At 39.9% G+C, this 17448-nt stretch overlaps 1 protein-coding gene across 7 annotated transcripts in view; it reads right to left on the bottom strand.

The window, feature by feature from the left end:
- Positions 1–17448, bottom strand: part of eif4g3b (eukaryotic translation initiation factor 4 gamma, 3b) — a 55727-nt gene that overhangs the window by 11153 nt on the left and 27126 nt on the right. For 4 of the 7 annotated variants that reach the window (XM_073813033.1, XM_065285889.1, XM_073813037.1 and 1 more), the window contains 15 exons: positions 15090–15269; positions 14749–14863; positions 14365–14468; positions 14113–14238; positions 11472–11610; positions 10391–11173; positions 9283–9362; positions 8520–8739; positions 7882–8006; positions 6985–7104; positions 5917–6072; positions 5506–5703; positions 4509–4655; positions 4189–4425; positions 599–703 (listed from right to left, as the gene is read on the bottom strand). In XM_073813033.1, coding sequence (XP_073669134.1) covers positions 599–703; positions 4189–4425; positions 4509–4655; positions 5506–5703; positions 5917–6072; positions 6985–7104; positions 7882–8006; positions 8520–8739; positions 9283–9362; positions 10391–11173; positions 11472–11610; positions 14113–14238; positions 14365–14468; positions 14749–14863; positions 15090–15269 — 2835 coding nt within the window. The remainder of the gene's footprint in view (positions 1–598; positions 704–4188; positions 4426–4508; positions 4656–5505; positions 5704–5916; positions 6073–6984; positions 7105–7881; positions 8007–8519; positions 8740–9282; positions 9363–10390; positions 11174–11471; positions 11611–14112; positions 14239–14364; positions 14469–14748; positions 14864–15089; positions 15270–17448) is intronic. The other 3 variants (XM_065285891.1, XM_073813035.1, XM_073813034.1) reach the window with 3 other exon arrangements.

Raw genomic sequence — 17448 nt, forward strand, 5'->3', positions numbered from 1 at the left:
GACTGCAGTATCTTCTATTCTATGCGCCTTATAATCCGGTCCGCTCTATATATGAAAACATTTCTAAAATAGGTCACTAAATGAAGGTGTACCTTATAATCCGGTGCGCCTTATAGTGCGGGAAATACGGTAGTTAAACCAATAAATCTTTATTTTTACAGTGTATGCCCAAATAGTATGCACTTTTTTTAAGTGCGAAGCAAAAGAGTACTGGTACAAAAACACTGGGACGACATAACACGAAACAGAAGTGACGACTGTTGCCTGGATAACAATGTGATCCTTAAAAAACACAAACATCAAAACACACTCATCTTTGAATTAAAGCATTTCTTTATTCATTATTTTTTGTGTCATGTTTAGCGCAACTAAACTCCGCCCTCTCGTGGTGAGTAAAATGAACCACTTAAGTGTGCATGGATCTACACTTCAAATTTTTACCTTTAAACACTTTAAACAGTAGACCATCCGGAAACTTCATGGATACTCATTTTCAACATACTACGATTTTGGGCACTAATTATAATTTCTAATACCATTTATGATAGACAAGATGTGAATTGAGATTCAGCATAAGTAACACACAAAACTAACTCACCAATCGAAGGTCAATGATGTCCTGCAGCATGAAGCGAATACGTGAAGAGGTCTTTCTCTCCTTTACTATCTTCTCCATCTGATTGAAGTACTGATCCATCCTTGGCTGAAAGAGAAACCACAACAGAACCTTCCTTGAGATAAACAAGCCTCAAAACGAGACAGAGACACAAACCACAGGAATTGCTGTCTGCCTACAATTAAAAGCATTTAGGCAACACCCTGCAAACACAGAGTCACATTCTCAGTTGAGCTCTGAAGTGGCAGCACATCACAGCACATTAGTGACTCGTAAGGGACCAGTGTTTCAAAGCAAACTCACAGGCTTTGAACTGCAGCCATATTTTCGGTCGAGCTGTATAGACCAGCAGGGGTTTACTCAAACTGTCACCAGTTGAATTTAGTGCAATTTTATAAAAACAGCAGCAGGTGTGGACCGGAGAGGAATTTGTCAAATAAGCCAAAGATAAAATCGTGCAGAGCTCTACCAATGCAGAATGGCCAATAAACATTGTTTTTTGTGTTACAATACAACTGTCTTTTTCTATGGCTGGTGCATATTTGCACTTACACAATTAACAATCTCCCCACCGGTTGCGTTTTGCATTGCTGGTGTTCCTACAAGGTTGCTTAACCAGTGAGACTACACTTGTTAACCAGATTTATCGGAAAAACTAAGGCCCTGTTTACACGTACATGGTTATTTAGAAAAACTGAGACATTTCCCTTCGTTTGTGCGCTTCGTTTACACGCAAACGGAGAACTCGTGCCTGAATCCGATTATTTCTAAAAACTCCGGTCAGAGTGGAGATTTGGAAAATCTTCGGTTACACGGTTGCATGTAAACTGAGACAAACGGATGTTTAGGCAGCCAACGTCACAGTATGTGCCAGAGCTCGCACCTACGTCAAAAGTGTGACCTTGTTCAAAAGAGAAACAAGAAGTGATTGTTGCTGTTTTCGGGATTCTGATTGGCTTACGTGGGCTTGAGCTTCTCGTTACACCAAATATACACGGGTACGTGTCAATTAACACTTTTCTGAAAACTGACATGTGTGCACGAAGTTATTTTTGAAACCGGAGAGGTTGAAATTAGTGTTGTTTTTGGCAGCCTGTTTTCATTTTAGTTTTAGTCTAGTCTTTGTGTCAAGCTGTCATTTTAGTTTTTATTAGTTTTAGTCACGTCATACTCTTTTTAGTCTAGTCAAGTTTTAGTCGACTAAAATTCTTGCAATTTTAGTCTTATTTTAGTCAGACTTATCCATTACTATTTTAGTCTAGTTTTAGTCGACGAAAACTGATGACATTTTAGTCTAGTTTTAGTCAGTGAAATTGTATTTAGTCTCTTTTTAGTAATCCAATTCTATTTAACCCATATAGTATAATGACCTAATAGTATTATAGACAAAACAATATTTTCTTTTAGCCAAACCCATTTCAAACAAAAGTTATATTATTGTTACCTTATAGACCCAAGAATACATCCATTCCAGACATGGAAGATGCTCTGATTTGAATAGATATTTATTTTACTATCCTCTGAGTGAGTGACTTGATTGTTCGTAAGAGTCTACATAAAAGTCTACATAATCAAAACAAGAGTAGTCTAAGCAAACACACACACACACACACACACACACACACACACAAGGTCAAATGGGTCACACACAACTATAGTATGTGTGAGAATAGAAATATGCTATTATAATTGTATTTTGACAGCAGCACAAACTACAATCATACATATGTAATTATATATTATTATAGTTTATATTTCTGCATCTGTACGTTACCACCAGTGTACCTAATGGACTTTGGCTTAATCTAATGTGACAAAGCTGATCTTAAATGTCAGTATAAATCCAAGCAATTTTGGAGAATTACTAAATGTTTTTCTTGTAAGTAAATTAAAAGTCAGCTTTAAGAAAACAGCAGATGTCTATTAAGAAAAGCAAAGTTGGTATGTATGGTTATGTTTTCAACAGTACAGGTGTTTGATTGATTTAATACTCAAGTATTCAGCGAAGTATGTTTTGTTTATTTAAATAATAAATAAGTGTAGTTATTAAGCATATACAAAACAACGAATGTCTTTAGCATAGATATATTTACAATGTTTCAAAACGCAACGCAGCACAATGTCATTTAAACAACTGTTACATGATATAAATTTGTACATTGTTATACTGATGGTGTCAGCAATCAAAGCTATACATTTTAACAGGCTTGTTGAACTGACCTGAAAGTGATGCACGGGATTTATTTTGGACTTTTCTTTTACATTTGGAGCCAGAATGCTGCATCTTCCCGGTCGGAATCGCCGCGCGGCTACAGCGTTTCTCGTGTAGTGGAAGCGTTTTGTGCAGCATTTAGTGGAAATGTGTTTATCTTCAACAGCGACTGCCGTGAAGAGTCGTGTCCGTAAAAGGGAGAGGATCTTAGGTGCACGAGCAAGGCTTGTGGACCAACTCCGCTTCACCTCTGTAACCGCCCCCGTTTCTCCGCTTTCCGCATGTCTCGCGGTTGCCGCGTACACTGTTTGAAATGCCCATTAACGTGCAAATGGAGGCGTATGATATCAAAGCATCGCGAGAGCAGACTGCTCCGCATGCTTTCTACTCACTCTTGCGGTACTTTCATGTTTTGATTGATCTACGCAGCACCAACAACACACGTGATAACCTGCAGTCAGGTGGTGGGGGCGCGGAGATGCTGAGATGGGTAAAAGACGAAATAACGTTATAACATTTCGTCTCGTCTCGTTTTGGTCAACGAAAATGAAGAGACATTTTAGCTTAGTTTTTATTTTGTAAACCACTTTTAGTCTCGTTTTTATTCGTCAACAATATTGCATTATACATTTTATTATAGTCATCGTCACATGACCAGCATTTTCGTTACGTCTCGTCTCGTTTTCGTCACGTGAAAAAGGTTCGTTGACGACTTTTTTTCGTCATACTTTTCGTTGACGAAAGCAACACTAGTTGAAATGTCCGTTTATGAAAATAGCTGCCCACGTGTAAATGTAGTCTAAGCTTGGTCAGCAAAAACAGGCCTTGATCCTATATCTCTTAAATACTCCATGCTCATTATAGAAGACCAGATGCACATCAGTATTAAAGGGAACAGATCACGAAAATCTGACTTTTTCCATGTTTAAGTGCTATGATTGGGTCCCTAGTGCTTTTATCAACCTAGAAAATGTGAAAAAGATCAACCTAGTAACTTAGTTTTGGTAAACCATTCTCTGCAAGCATGTGGAAAAAATAGGTCATTGAAATTTGGCTCCCCTTATGATGTCAGAAGGGGATAGTACCGCCCCTTAATCTGCCCTATCCAACCACAGCACTGCCATTTAGGGCAGAGATCAGCTCATTTGCATTTTAAAGGACACACCCAAATTGGCACATTTTTGCTCACACCTACAAAGTGTCAATTTTAACATGTTATAATAAATGATCTATATGGTATTTTGAGCTGGATCATCACATATGTACTCTGGGGACACCAAATATTAATTCTAAATCTTAAAAAAGTCTTGTGAAATGTCCCCTTTAAACCTTAAAAACCCTAGTCAGATCCTGGGCTTACCTTAGCTTTCTCAAAATCCAGGTCCTTGCCAATAGTGGTGAGCAGCCTGCAGAGGCACTCGAGTGACTCTTCGTCATGATTTTTCAGCAACTTGACCACACAGTCGTGCATAATGGCCTCCGTCAGCATCCGCAACTTGAAGAGCTCGCCGATGAACCTAATATTGCCAATGGACCGTCTGCGAGCCTTGTCTTTCGCCTCTTCCAATTCTTCACGCAGCCTCTCCCGCTCGCTAGCCTAAGAGAGAAAGTGATGTCAGAAATGACCCTCAAAGATCCAGAGTTGCATTTGAATGTAGCTTTGAGGATGGAGTCACTTACTGAGGTAGCTGCCTCCAGTTCCCGATGTTTCTTCTCGAAAGCATCGTCATCCACCTTGTCCTTCTCAAATTCTTTCTGGCATCGATTCAGAAGCAGCTTTCGGAAATTCACAGTGTTGTTGGGTTTATCCGTCATGGGCACTTTTAACTAAAACACAATCGGCATGAATCACTCAATAATGGTGGCATGTGTAAAGTAAGGTTACAGTATTGTGTAAGTTATACACACTACAAATTTTCAATTTTAACCAGTGGCGGCCAGTGACTTCTTTTTTCGAGGGCACACGATGCGACATGTATATAACCCGTCATGTGTGTGATTCGTAATTTCAAAATATGTATTCGGCACGTCGAGTAAACCTATGTGCATCACTTCTCTTGTCAAAATAAGTGCCTGCTGCAGACGCGTCTAAAGGGTTTTTGATAAAAGAGACGCTCGCGTTTGCCAGATACTCACATGATCTCATGCATAATCAGAGTTTACTGTTAAGGGAGTGTCTCACGTGTATTTTGTAAATATGTGAGCGTCTCTTTTATCATAAACGGTTTTGACGTGTTTGCAGCAGGCACTTATTTAGACAAAACACGTGATGCACATGGTTAACATGACGCAACAAACACATATTTTGCGAAACACATGATACTCCGAACACATATTTTGAATTTGCGCCCGTTGAAAGAGAAGTCACGAGCCGCCACTGGTTTTAACTGAAGTTTTATGGCTTTTAATTTTTAGTTAATAAAACACTTTTTTCAATTTAAAAATTTGCCTTCACCAGGAAAAAAAGCTAAAATATTGATGGCTCATGTTGAACTAGGCAGATTTTTGTCCAATCAGATGTTTACTAAAATGATGCATGGCTCCCCCAATACCACCTGCACCCAATTAGCGGCAAATTAAGCAAATGGATTATTTGGCTGTGAGGTAACTAAGATCTTCAATATGTTCCTCCCATACTTCCATTCATTGAACTTGTATACCAATGGATCTGACTTACTGTGGCCAGACAGCTGCACATGTTCCCATAGGCCACAGAGAAGCCTGGCTCATCAATGGCTTTCTCAAACACCAGATCTATGACACCTTTGAGGCGTTCCTCTGTGTCGATGGTGAGATCGGTCACCTGCTTCATCAGCTGGTTGAACATCTGTGGTGTTAATTTGTTGAGGATACTCCGTACTTTTCGGAAGAGCTCCTGCGAAAGGATGGATGCACATATTACCGAATGCCCTCCGAGGCTCCATTTACTCTCTTTATTACAGGAAACGATTGTGTAATATAAACTACACAATCACAGGAGGCCATCTGGATATCACACCATGGTTACTCTGATTACTGCAAAATAAACTAAACCAAAGCTGTTTAAATTTAAATGACTCTGAGCCAAATGAAAGTGTGGAGAGCTTACTTGAGTTTTCAGGATATCTGGATCTTCTGCGACGCTGTCCCGCTTCATGCCAGGCTTCCAGGCATTCTCTGTTGTCCTGAGCTGCACCTCTTCGTTCACCGGCAAGTTCATAATGATCTTGCGCCCAGATGGCCGCCGCAGGCCAACATTTAGCAGCTATGAGAACAGACATGATAATGTACTGTAATACCGAACATGTGTAATAAGAGGTAATTCAAAGTTGTATTAATTGTAATCTTTGAATTAAGAAGGAACATATTTTTGGGTATGAATTAAAGGGACACTCCACAAAAAAAAAAAATGCTCATATTCCAGCTCCCCTATAGTTAAACATTTGATTGGTACCATTTTGGAATCCATTCAGCCGATCTCTGGGTCTGGCGCTAGCACTTTAAGCACAGCTTAGCATAATCCATTGAATCTGATTAGACCATTAGCTTCACGCCTAAAAAAAAAAACTAACGGAAAATTAAAAGTTGCAGTTTTCTAGGCAGATATGGCTAGGACTATACTCTCATTATGGCGTAATAATCAATCAAAGACTTTGCTGCCGTAACATGGCTGCAGTCGGCGCAATGATATTATGTAGTGCCCGAAAATAGTCCTCTGCTATTAAAAGATACTAAGGGGACTATTTTCGGCTGCTGCGTAATATCACTGTGCCGCCTGCAGCCATGTTACAGCAGCAAAGTTCTTGATTATTACGGCAGAATAATAGTAGTCTAGCCATATTTGCCTAGAAAATCGCAACTTTAAATTTTCTGTCGGTCTTGGAACACGATGTATCCACAGAAGAGAAAAATATCGAAACTCTCTAGTTATTTTTGACAGCAATGCTAATGGTCTAATCAGATTCAATGAATTATGCTAAGCTATGCTAAAAATGGTAGCGCCAGATGGCTAAGAGTCAATTGTTTAACTCTAGGGGAGCTGGAAAGTAAGCATATTTTCAAAAAAGTGGAGTGTTCCTTTACGATTTGTTAATTCAGTTAAGGAATAATAGATTATAATGATAATATAGGTTGTATTAAAAATGTAAATGTGTGAAAATAAAGATAAGTGACAAACCGGTGCTCCTCTGCCCCCTGACATCTGTCTGCCAAAATCAGCAAATGCTGGCGTGAAGTCTGGGCCCCTGGAGATCATACGTTGGTCTACTGATCTCATGGGCAGCTTGTTTTGGTTAATCTGTTGAGTGAGGCCAAAAAACACATTAGACCTCTCTTAAAGAACAACAAGAGAGGTGATACCTTTAACAGAGAATTAAAAGAGGACCGTAATAAAGTTACAAGATCTCTTTGTTCCCTTAGTAGTTAATTTAATGGTGCAGAACAGATTAATTCCAGTAAAACAGTATTTCTTTTGGCCTTTTAATGAAGTTATGACTTTAATCAATTTGCTTTAACAAGTCCTGATATGTGTGTTTAAAAGTCTCGTTTTTCCTGATCCCATTTTTTCAAACTTTAGTTAGTGTGTAAATAATGTTGCTGTTAGAGCATAAATAATACCTGCAAGATGATAAAGCTCAAAGTTCAAAGCCAAGCAATATATTTTCTTTAACAAAATTTGCTTTTCAAAGCCTACAGCGAACAACCGGTTTGGACTACAGCCCTCTATTTCCTGCTATAATGACGTCAAAGCAGGAGTGTTTGATTAAACTCCGCCCACACAGGAATACGTCAGTCGCCTGCTAAGCTCAAACGGCTCTGCTAAGCCAAGCTGCTGTCGAATCAAAACACACTAAACAAACTACACAATCAGAACTCATTACGTATTTCTAAAGGAGGGACTTTATACAACAAAGAAGGCATTAGCCCGTTTTTAGGACAGTAAAACCAGCACTATAGACACAAGTAAAATGTGTGAAAAATACTGGGGTTTTTTACACACAAAACATGAACACATGTTATATGGCACACATAAAGAATGGGACCTTTAAAAGTGTTTCAGTGGCAAAAGTCGTACCTTATCTAAAACAACATCAGAAATAGGAGGAAGCCCCTCTGGTTTCTGCACGCATGCAGGCATGAACTGGAAGCCCAACAGGAAGTCTCTATCATACTGTTTCTTTCCATTCTTCTCGGCAGGCTCTGAAAAAAGAAGAAACACTGTCATGACAAGACACCAAAGATATAAATTGACCTCTAAAAAACCATTACAATTATGCATTTAGAAGATGCTTTTATCCAATGTGACAAATGAGAGAGCATTTAAAGGTGCAATGTGTAAATTTTAGAAAGATATCTTGACAGAAATGCAATATAATATATATAACTATATTATCAGTGATGTATAAAGACCTTACATAATAAACTGTATTGTTTTCATTACCTTACAATGAGCCATTTTAACCTACATACACCACGGGTCCCCTTACATGGAAGTCACAGCCATGTTTCTACAGACGTAGTTAAGACGTAACACTTTATAAACTAAATTTGGTACATCGACAATGTTCACTTTGTGCAAGGTCAGATATCTTAAGCTCTTTGGAAAGTTCCCAAAATCATGCTGAGGAAAGTGAATCATCAGGTTTCGCACAAACTTGTAGAGTCTGTGCCAGCTGGAGTGCATGCTATCATTAAAGGAAAAGAGCTGCTTACGTGGCACTGCTTTGATCAGAGGCTCTCTGACAGCTGAAATGTGGACGCCATCAGTGCTTTCTGTTTCTAAGGGGTGATCAGCACCATTTCTTAGCGGCTCTGCTTCTTGTTCACCGTTCTCCTCGAGCACCGCTCCTACCGACGGCCTCCTCTCCACCTCCACGGGAGATGGACTGAGGGTTTCTTCAACAGTCTCCACAGTAGGCTCAACCATTTCCTCCTAGCAAACACACACGTGCAGAGATTAAAAGCTACAGTAGTGAGGATGAGATGATATTCAGATATTTAAATCTAGCCTAAAACCTGATTTAAGGCTACTACGTACCAATTTATAAACTTTTTAAACTGTAAGGACTACCAAAAGTCAAGTCATGCATAAGGAATACTGTTTCTGGGTCCATAATAGAAACAAATGAAGAGTTTGGTTCCAAAACGCCATAACATTTTTTGGGTTAACACCAAATCTATGGCATGAAATCGATCGGACCCAGATGCAGTGCATGACGTCAGACTTAACAAGTGGATAACCTCACAAGTTAGTATGGCATGTTTCACTATATATGTAAGCGCATACTCCTAAAAATTAAAGTACAGTGAAAGCCGTACACATACACAAAATCTCCCTAAAACCGATTTGAATATAAGCAACAGGATTTGTCAAATCGCATTACAATTCCTGGCACAAATCAGAACAACAAAGCCATTGGTATGTGTGGCATCCACAAGGCTGCGTACAGTGTAAAGTAAGAGTGTCTTATTTTACCTCTTTGTCTGGACATTGATCTTGATCTACAGGCATGTCCTCCTTTGGCTTCTTCCAGGTCTTTGGTGCACTAGATGTAGCTGTAGCATCCCAAAGGAAAAACTTGGGTTATTTTATTGAACATAACAACGTAAACTTGTGTTGCCAATCCAGTGACAATGGTAAAAGGTCTGGTTAGGCTACAGGAAGGAGACAGAAAGCATGACTGATGTTAAAGGCACACTTCACTTTTTTTGAAAATATGCTCATTTTCCAGCTCCTGTAGAGTTAAACATCTGAGTTTTACTGTTTTGGAATCCATTCAGCTGATCTCTGGGTCTGGCAGTACCACTTTTAGCATGGCTAAGCATACTCATTGAATCTGATTAGACCATTAGCATCATGCTAAAAATGAACAAAGATTTTCGATATTTTTCCTATTTAAAACTTGACTCTTCTTGAGGCAATGATATTACGCAGCGCCCAAAAATAGCCCCCTTGGTAACTTTCAATAGCAGGGGACTATTTTCGGGCACAGCGTAATATCATTGCGCCTCCAGCAGCCATGGTACGGCAGCAAAGTCCTTGATTATTATGCCAGAATGAGAGTATAGTGCCTCGCAACTTTTAATTTTCTGTCAGCCTTAGTACACAATGTAACTACAGAAGAGTCAAGTTTTAAATAGGAAAATATCTAAACTCTTTGGTTAGTTTTAAGCATGATGCTAATGGTCTAATCAGATTCAATGGATTATGCTAAGCTATGCTAAAAGTGATACCACCAGACCCGGAGATCGACTGAATGGATTCCAAAACGGTAAAAATCAAATGTTTAACTCTAGGGGAGCTGGAAAATTAGCATATTTTTAAAAAAAGTGGAGTGTCCCTTAAGTTTCTTTTTAACACTTTGAGAAAATTCTCTCCTGATAGTTACATTTGTGTGAAATGTGTCTTATCAACATTGTGTGTATGTCTTTATATTTACAATACATTAAAAAAATCTGAATGCCTCAGTTGTATCAGATTAACACTTTAAAAAAAGTATTTAGCAGTTTTGTGTCCAGTATACATTGAACGTTGATGATGAACTGTGGCCAGATGCACCCAGTGATAATTCAAGCTTGCTTACCTTGACTTGAGCTTATTCTGGATAGCAAAAAAGGCTCGCCTTTCTTGTCCAAAAAGGTCTCGGTCTCCTTCCCTGTTTCTTTGAGCTCTGCCCCTGTAGAAGACCTCCTGACCAGGCCTGACCCTGCAGAAAGCTGACTTGGGTGTATGAGGCCTGGAGGTGGAGGTGTGGTGAAGATAGCAGCAGTAGTGGTGATGGTTAAGCCAGGGAGGGATGGGGCATCAGAAGATCCAGCACTGTCCTCAGCAGCAGGCAAAGGACTATCAGCCTTCACCTCTGTGGAGTCGCCCTCCAGTGCTGGTGTGATGGGACCGGGCTCCGTGCTGGGCAACTGGGGCACACTGGGAGTAGGCAACAACGGAGACGCTTCCCTGGGTTGGGATTCCAAGTCTTCACTCAAGGGAGTAGCATCAGTGTCCGCCAACCCGTTGATAGCATTTTCAGTCTGGGTTGGGGATGTTGACAGGCTCTGAGGTGAGTGTTGTTCTGAGGAAGATTTTTCCGCCTCTGAGCTCTCTGGTTCTGGTGTGATAGCTTTTGCGGGGATGGGCTCAGTTGATGGGCTTGAGGATTCAGCCGAGTCCACTGCTGAGGAAGGCATGTAAAGAATGGGGGCTGTAGCTACACTTAAGGGCATTTCTGGGACCAAGGGGGGAGCCTCAGTTTTCTGAGGCGGGGTGGGCGCTTGGAGTGGGCTGCTGCGATCTCTTCTCTCCAAAGGAGCTTCTGGCTGCCGCAGTGCAGGAGATGCAGTTCTTTGTGAGGCAAGTTTTGGCTTGTCATCTAGAGCCATCAATTGGATAAAGGAAAGTGTCAGGGTTATTTAATGTGTCTTCAGCTGAAGAATCAGTGTTTAACATATCATAGATGCGGCTGTGTACATATCCATTAGATGACTCTACCTCCCATCAAAATTAAATGTATTAAAATTCTACATTTGTCATGCCCAAAAAAGACAACGGACATTAAGCATTTTCATCTTATTCATACACATAGGGCAAAATGATGACCTCAAAATGTATAAAATTAAAAAGTCTGAAAAATGTTACTAAGCCAGTGGGAAATTGGTGATAATCCTGACCTGTTTTCAAGTCGATGGGTGCATGAAGGAGCTGGGTGGTATCCACGTTATACATGAACCCGTGATCTGCTACCTGGCTGTTCAGCTGCTGGGATTTGAGGTAGAAAATGTGAGGATAATGAGGGTGTGGACATAAAAACTAGCAACAGAGAAACACAGGGCACAAGCACGTATGTAGCACACGGACAGTGCAGGAAAAGCAGATAAACAGAGGGGCAGGTGGACGAGTGGAGAGACGGGAGAATGAAAAGGGTGGAGGAAACATGGGGAGAGAGAGCAGAGTAGACACGAACACTGTTAACGTCTACGGAAAAATGACACAGGAAGTTTTACAACATAGTGAGTGCTCAAGCTACAGGGACAGTGCTTTAGATCAAAGGCTTTCAAACTACAGAGTTCCCATCCTAAGTCAAATGTCAAATTCCTTGAATTTTTCCTGACTTTCACTAACTAAAATGCTGAATTTTCATGACTCTGGTGTCAAATGCTGTGAGCCTGATAATGTAGTGTATACAGTTGAAATTAATATACAATGCCAATAAACCGCTGTTTAAATAGTAGTTTCACTTTTTTTTACAGGCCCAGTTTGGTTGTTTGCTATGTAGTAAAGCAAAAGTAAATAGTAGTAGATAGTTCACCCAAAAATGAAAATTCTGTCATTTTCTCATCCTCATGTTGTTCTAAATCTGTACAAATCTCTTTTTTTCTGATGAACACAAAAGAAGATATTTTGATAAATGATGGTAAGCACACAGCTGATTGCACTAATTGACTTCCATAGTAGGAAAAACAAATACGATGGAATCCAATGGGTACTAACTGTGTGCTTACCCTAATTTATCAAAATATCTTATTTTTGTGCATCAAAATAAAAAAAACTCATACAGGTTTAGGGGTCGATCACATCAAAAGCGTTTATGGCAGTTGCAGGCGCCTTTTTTGAATGATATTCTATGGGTTGGGAGCGTTTGCGCGCTGTTTATGCGCGCCAAGCGCCTTGCGTTTTTTGTCGAGAGCCGCAGCACGCGCCTTTGAAGGAGTGCTCAGAGCGGAGAAGTGCCCGACGTCATTCGCGTCTTTCCATTGTCCAATCAAATGAGGGGAGAGGCGGGCCTTACTTTGTGGTGAGGGAAGTTTACGGTTGCTTTGAAGAACCGGACTCCACCCGCTCACTCTCTCCTGTGTGTTTGTGCACCTCTCACCCTCAAACAAGGTCAGAGCAAGCGCCCTCTTTTTAAAGTTTCTGCTAATATGACAGTTAACAGCAAAAGAGCGCTCACGCTTCAATATTTGATTGACAAGACAACTGACTCGGTGGTTGCTTAGCAATATAAAAAGACGCGTCGCGCTGCTCTTCTTTAAAAAGGCAGTGTGTCGCGCCTTGCGTTTCCAAGCGTTTAAAGCACATTTGGTGTGATTAGCCCCTTAGAACAACATGAGAGTAAGTACACGATTTTTGGGTGAACTATCCCTTTAACTCTTTGGAAAATGTAAACTTGTAACTTTTTTAGTATTAGAATATGAGAAAAACATTTTTGACTAACATATATATGAGATTCCTTATTCTATTGAACATATTTGCTCATAGATGAGACCCATTGACTTCCATAGTATATGATATTTTTTACTATGGAAGTCAATGGGTGTGGTCAACTGTGTGGAGTCACACTAAATACTGACTGATACCTGAAGATGACATTTAGTTCTGAAAATCGTTTTGTTTTTAATTTTGTGTACATATTTTCTGTATTTTCTGTTTGTATCTTAAAAAATAGTGAAAAATAAATGTGGATGGACATTAAAACTTTGCTAAAACAACAAAGCTGGTGATGGTGGCCTAAGACTTTTGCACAGTACTGTATTTCTGAACATCTGTTTGTTGCAAGGGGGTCAAGATAAAATATTTCCTTTCCTCCTAAGCTATATAAGGTAAGTTATCTTTTATTGTTCGATTGGGAAAATTAATCTTGGGCTTAAAGCTGCTGCATTTATCCAAACATATATTTATTTTGTACTATTTACTGTTTAAATATATTTGTAATGCACAATTTGAAAGCTTGTGTTTTAGATTAGACTGGCACATTAGGAATGAGGGATACTGTATCAACAGTTTGTTAATGAGTAGTCACTGTAAAGGGAACATGGGGACCGGGATGACAAACAATTATGAAACAGAAATACACAGGTGACAGAACACACAAAACTAAAACATGTTTACCATTCCCCTACCCACATGCTAAAAATGAGCAGTTTTACATTTATTTTAATAAAAAAGATTAAGTAGTTAGACAATTAATGATTCAGTAAAGTCCTTGACACCGAGAACTTAAGATGTGGCTTTAGATAAGATAAACTTGATTATGAAGGAATACAAAAATAACTGGCATGTAATAAGCTGAACAATGGCCAGCTTTAAATTAGAGTCCTGATTTTATTTTACGATAACGACTTATTGACATAACATCAAACTTTAACAGCTTTAACTTTTGTTGCGACTGTTGTCTCCTGGAAATCAGGACGGCTAGAGGTCCAAAACAGGTGCATGAATTAGAAAGAGGTCGATAACAAGCTAAATTTGTATGGCAATAAAATGTGTACGGTTGATTTTGTTTGTTCTGTTCTATGAGACCGGTGGTCCTACCTGTGGAGGTGTAGGTGTGGAGGAGGGCCGACCCACGGGTGGCGTTGTGTTTCGACTTCCACCCACCCCTGACAATATCTCATCGGTGACATCCTTCCCACCCTGGTTTGGGTCTCGGATGCGGATCTTAGAGGACAACAAGCACACAGAAATAAGTGCATTCAATGATCACTTCCTGTTTAGCATCATTCTTTACAATTTAATAGATATTTCCTAAAAGCATTATGATGATGCAGTTCGTTGGACACTTACTGTTTTCTTTTCCCTCTTAGGTGGAGGTTGCTGTGGTGTAGGCACTATAATGGGTGGAGATGGTGTGTACATGGTCTGCCCAGGATAGTAGGAAGGTCCCGCTGCTAACACACCAGACAAGTGAAGAGTCATGTTAATAGACTTGTTCACATCTACATCAACAATGTTTGCACAAAAATAAAAAATAAACATTTTGGGTAAAACCCTAAAATGACTCCATGGTCCGTTACCTAAATGAATGTTAACCTAACCAAAGAAATGTAAATGATGGATCATCAGTGGGATTTTCTTGTTTTAAATCAAGTTTTTTGTAGACCTTAAAGTATGAAAAAAGTTGTACATTAGAAACTCAACAGGTGTCTTGAACGTGAATGTGGCACTCACCATAAGGTGAAGGGAAGTCCCCTGGACTGGGTCCAGCATAGAAGGTACTGGGACCGGGGGGCTGGACCGAGTACTGTGGAGGCGTCCCCACATATGGAGGTGCACTGTGACGGTACTGTTGAGGCACAAAAGCAACATTTTACACCAAACTGAGCACATCTGAAGATGTTAAGATGTCTTGGTCTTTAAACAAAAAAAAGTTACTGCCTGATGACAACAAGTCACCACATTCGCATTTAAAAAACAACAACAAATGTCATCTGGCATGTTAAAAAATAAACACATGGTCCAGATATAGCGAGGTGTAATGCGATTCTGGAGTATATGACGTGCTGTCTGACCTGCGGGATGTAGTACTGTGCTGTCTGTGGGGAATGGAAGGACATGGGTGTCATGGTCATCATGATGTGCTGATTCGGGGTGTAGACCGCTGCCGCGGGGGATTGAGACGTTGGCCGGATGGGAGGATTGTTGCTTGGAATGGTGGGCCGTGCCGTTTGCATCTGCGCCCTCTGGAAAAACTGTGAAAAAGATCAGAGAAGAGAGATTGGTTACGCCGTTCACCTTCGGAAACGCTGGAGAACTCTTAAGTGTAACATTTCATTCTAGAATGACATCTGAACTTCACACTTTTTTTACTAAGAAAGGCAACTACAAATAAGTATTAATGTAGAGGCATGCAGGAAACAAAAACAAACATGCAAATCACATGTAGTTAAAATGAAACAGTAGTATTGAAATTAATTATGATTATGTACAGTACTGTAGACAGACTTTTAGAATATATATCACGTGTATGAAACACAGTATGAGCTTAAGGTGTTCGGTTATAATTGATTTTCCATTTCAATCGAGGACACTTTGTTAGCATTTAAACTTTATTTATAACACGATGAAGGAAACTTGCTATTAATAAATCCCCCCAAAAGACATGCTGCAATATATTCCTGCTGTCAATAGCATCTCACACTTGTGACTATGTACTAATACTGCCTGACAACATCACTATTTATCATCCAAATAAACAGACAACTGTTGGTTTCCAATGGAATCGCTGTATTACCTGTTCATATTATGACCATGTACACACGGTAGGCAAATACGTTTCTTACTCCACTTCTGAATACATTCATAAAATGTTCAGTGTTTATATCAGGGTTCCCACACTTTAGTTAATTTCAAATTCAAGGACCTTTCAAGGACTTTCTAGGTCCAATACCCTCAAATTCAAGGACTAAATGTGGGGACACATTTCAACTGAGAGCAAGGTTACATCATGTTACCTTTTAAGATACATTGTTACAGTTCCCATCTGAGGGAACTCGCGTTGCGTCACTGCGATGACACTTTGGGGACCCCTCCAGGGGTAACTGCGTCAGAATGTGTATATCAAATTCAACCAATGGTGAGGCCATTTTATTTTTTCAAACTCGACGAGGCCTGACCAATCACATTCCCAGTGCACTTCAACGGATATAATTGTGGGACGGGACAGGACATGAAGGTATCTTCGGAGATAGGAAGTAAACATAACATTGGATTCGGACATGTCTTCCTGCCTTGGAATGCGGTCTCAGAAGGCAGCATTTTAGAGCTTTCGGACACAGCCATACTATCAGGAAGTGTTTAGACTGTCAACCAGCAGGGCATGGGTTGGTAAATGATTTTGGCGGTATGGTAACCTTAACGAGGACAGAGAATGAAAAAACATTTTTACCTTGTCTTTGTTGAATAATGGTAGTCTACCCGCATCCACGAACATGCAAAAAGTGCTAGACATGCTAAACATCTCAGTCTCATAGAAATTCCTCTTTTAGAAATGTCAGCCAGAAAACGGCCCAATCTGAAAAACTGATGCTTATGACATCACATGCATCTCACTGCCCCTCCACTTTAAAATAATTGGCTAAATTTTTTGAGTGGCAGCAAAGTCAGCCAATCAGTAATGAGATTGCAAGTTAAGCCAGTAGGGGGAGCCAAATAGGTGCAAAACCACTTGTTTAAAATCCCCCACCCTAATAGAGCTATCTGAGAGAGGTTTTTAGAAAGCTTCTGAGGCATTACAGACCCAAACACTATGTCGGCTTTGGTCGCGACTCTGGAGGACTTAGAGTTACGTTTTTCTTTGAGAAAAAAACAAAGAACCCTACTGAAGTCCCTCTTAAGCAAGGAAGATGTGTTTGGAGTTTTGCCGACTGGTTACGGTAAAAGTTTTACCTTCTTCGTTGCTCTTATTGGTTGTAGCGCTATCCTATTGTGTGCAGAGGCATTTTGAGGGACAACCTTTTATTCCGCCCCTCGGATTGAGCCGTCTGTGTGACGAGTTGCCAGACCTTACATCTTGATGTAGGTCTGGCTAACCAGGCTAGTCCCAGTCCATATCTTCAGCTTAACAAAAAAATGTGTTTGTAGAAAATCACCTATTCCACCTTTAAAGTTCATGATAAATTTTAAATACTTCAAAAGTTGTGAAGAAAAGACCGAAATTGTTGTTCATTAATACTCAAAGGCCTCTGGTCACTTTCATGTATTGAAAACAGAAGTGCCAACATCTTACGAAACTTCTCCTTTTGAGCTCATGGAAAAAATCATACAGCTAGGTTTAAAGGGACATAAGAGAGAAAATGTATTGCTGCAATAAATTTCCTTTTAAGCATAAACGATTTCTTCAACAAAAAGCTACTAGCAAGAAAAGCATCG

Source organism: Paramisgurnus dabryanus, chromosome 21 (assembly GCF_030506205.2).
Source record: "Paramisgurnus dabryanus chromosome 21, PD_genome_1.1, whole genome shotgun sequence".
Taxonomy (NCBI): Eukaryota; Metazoa; Chordata; class Actinopteri; order Cypriniformes; family Cobitidae; genus Paramisgurnus; species Paramisgurnus dabryanus.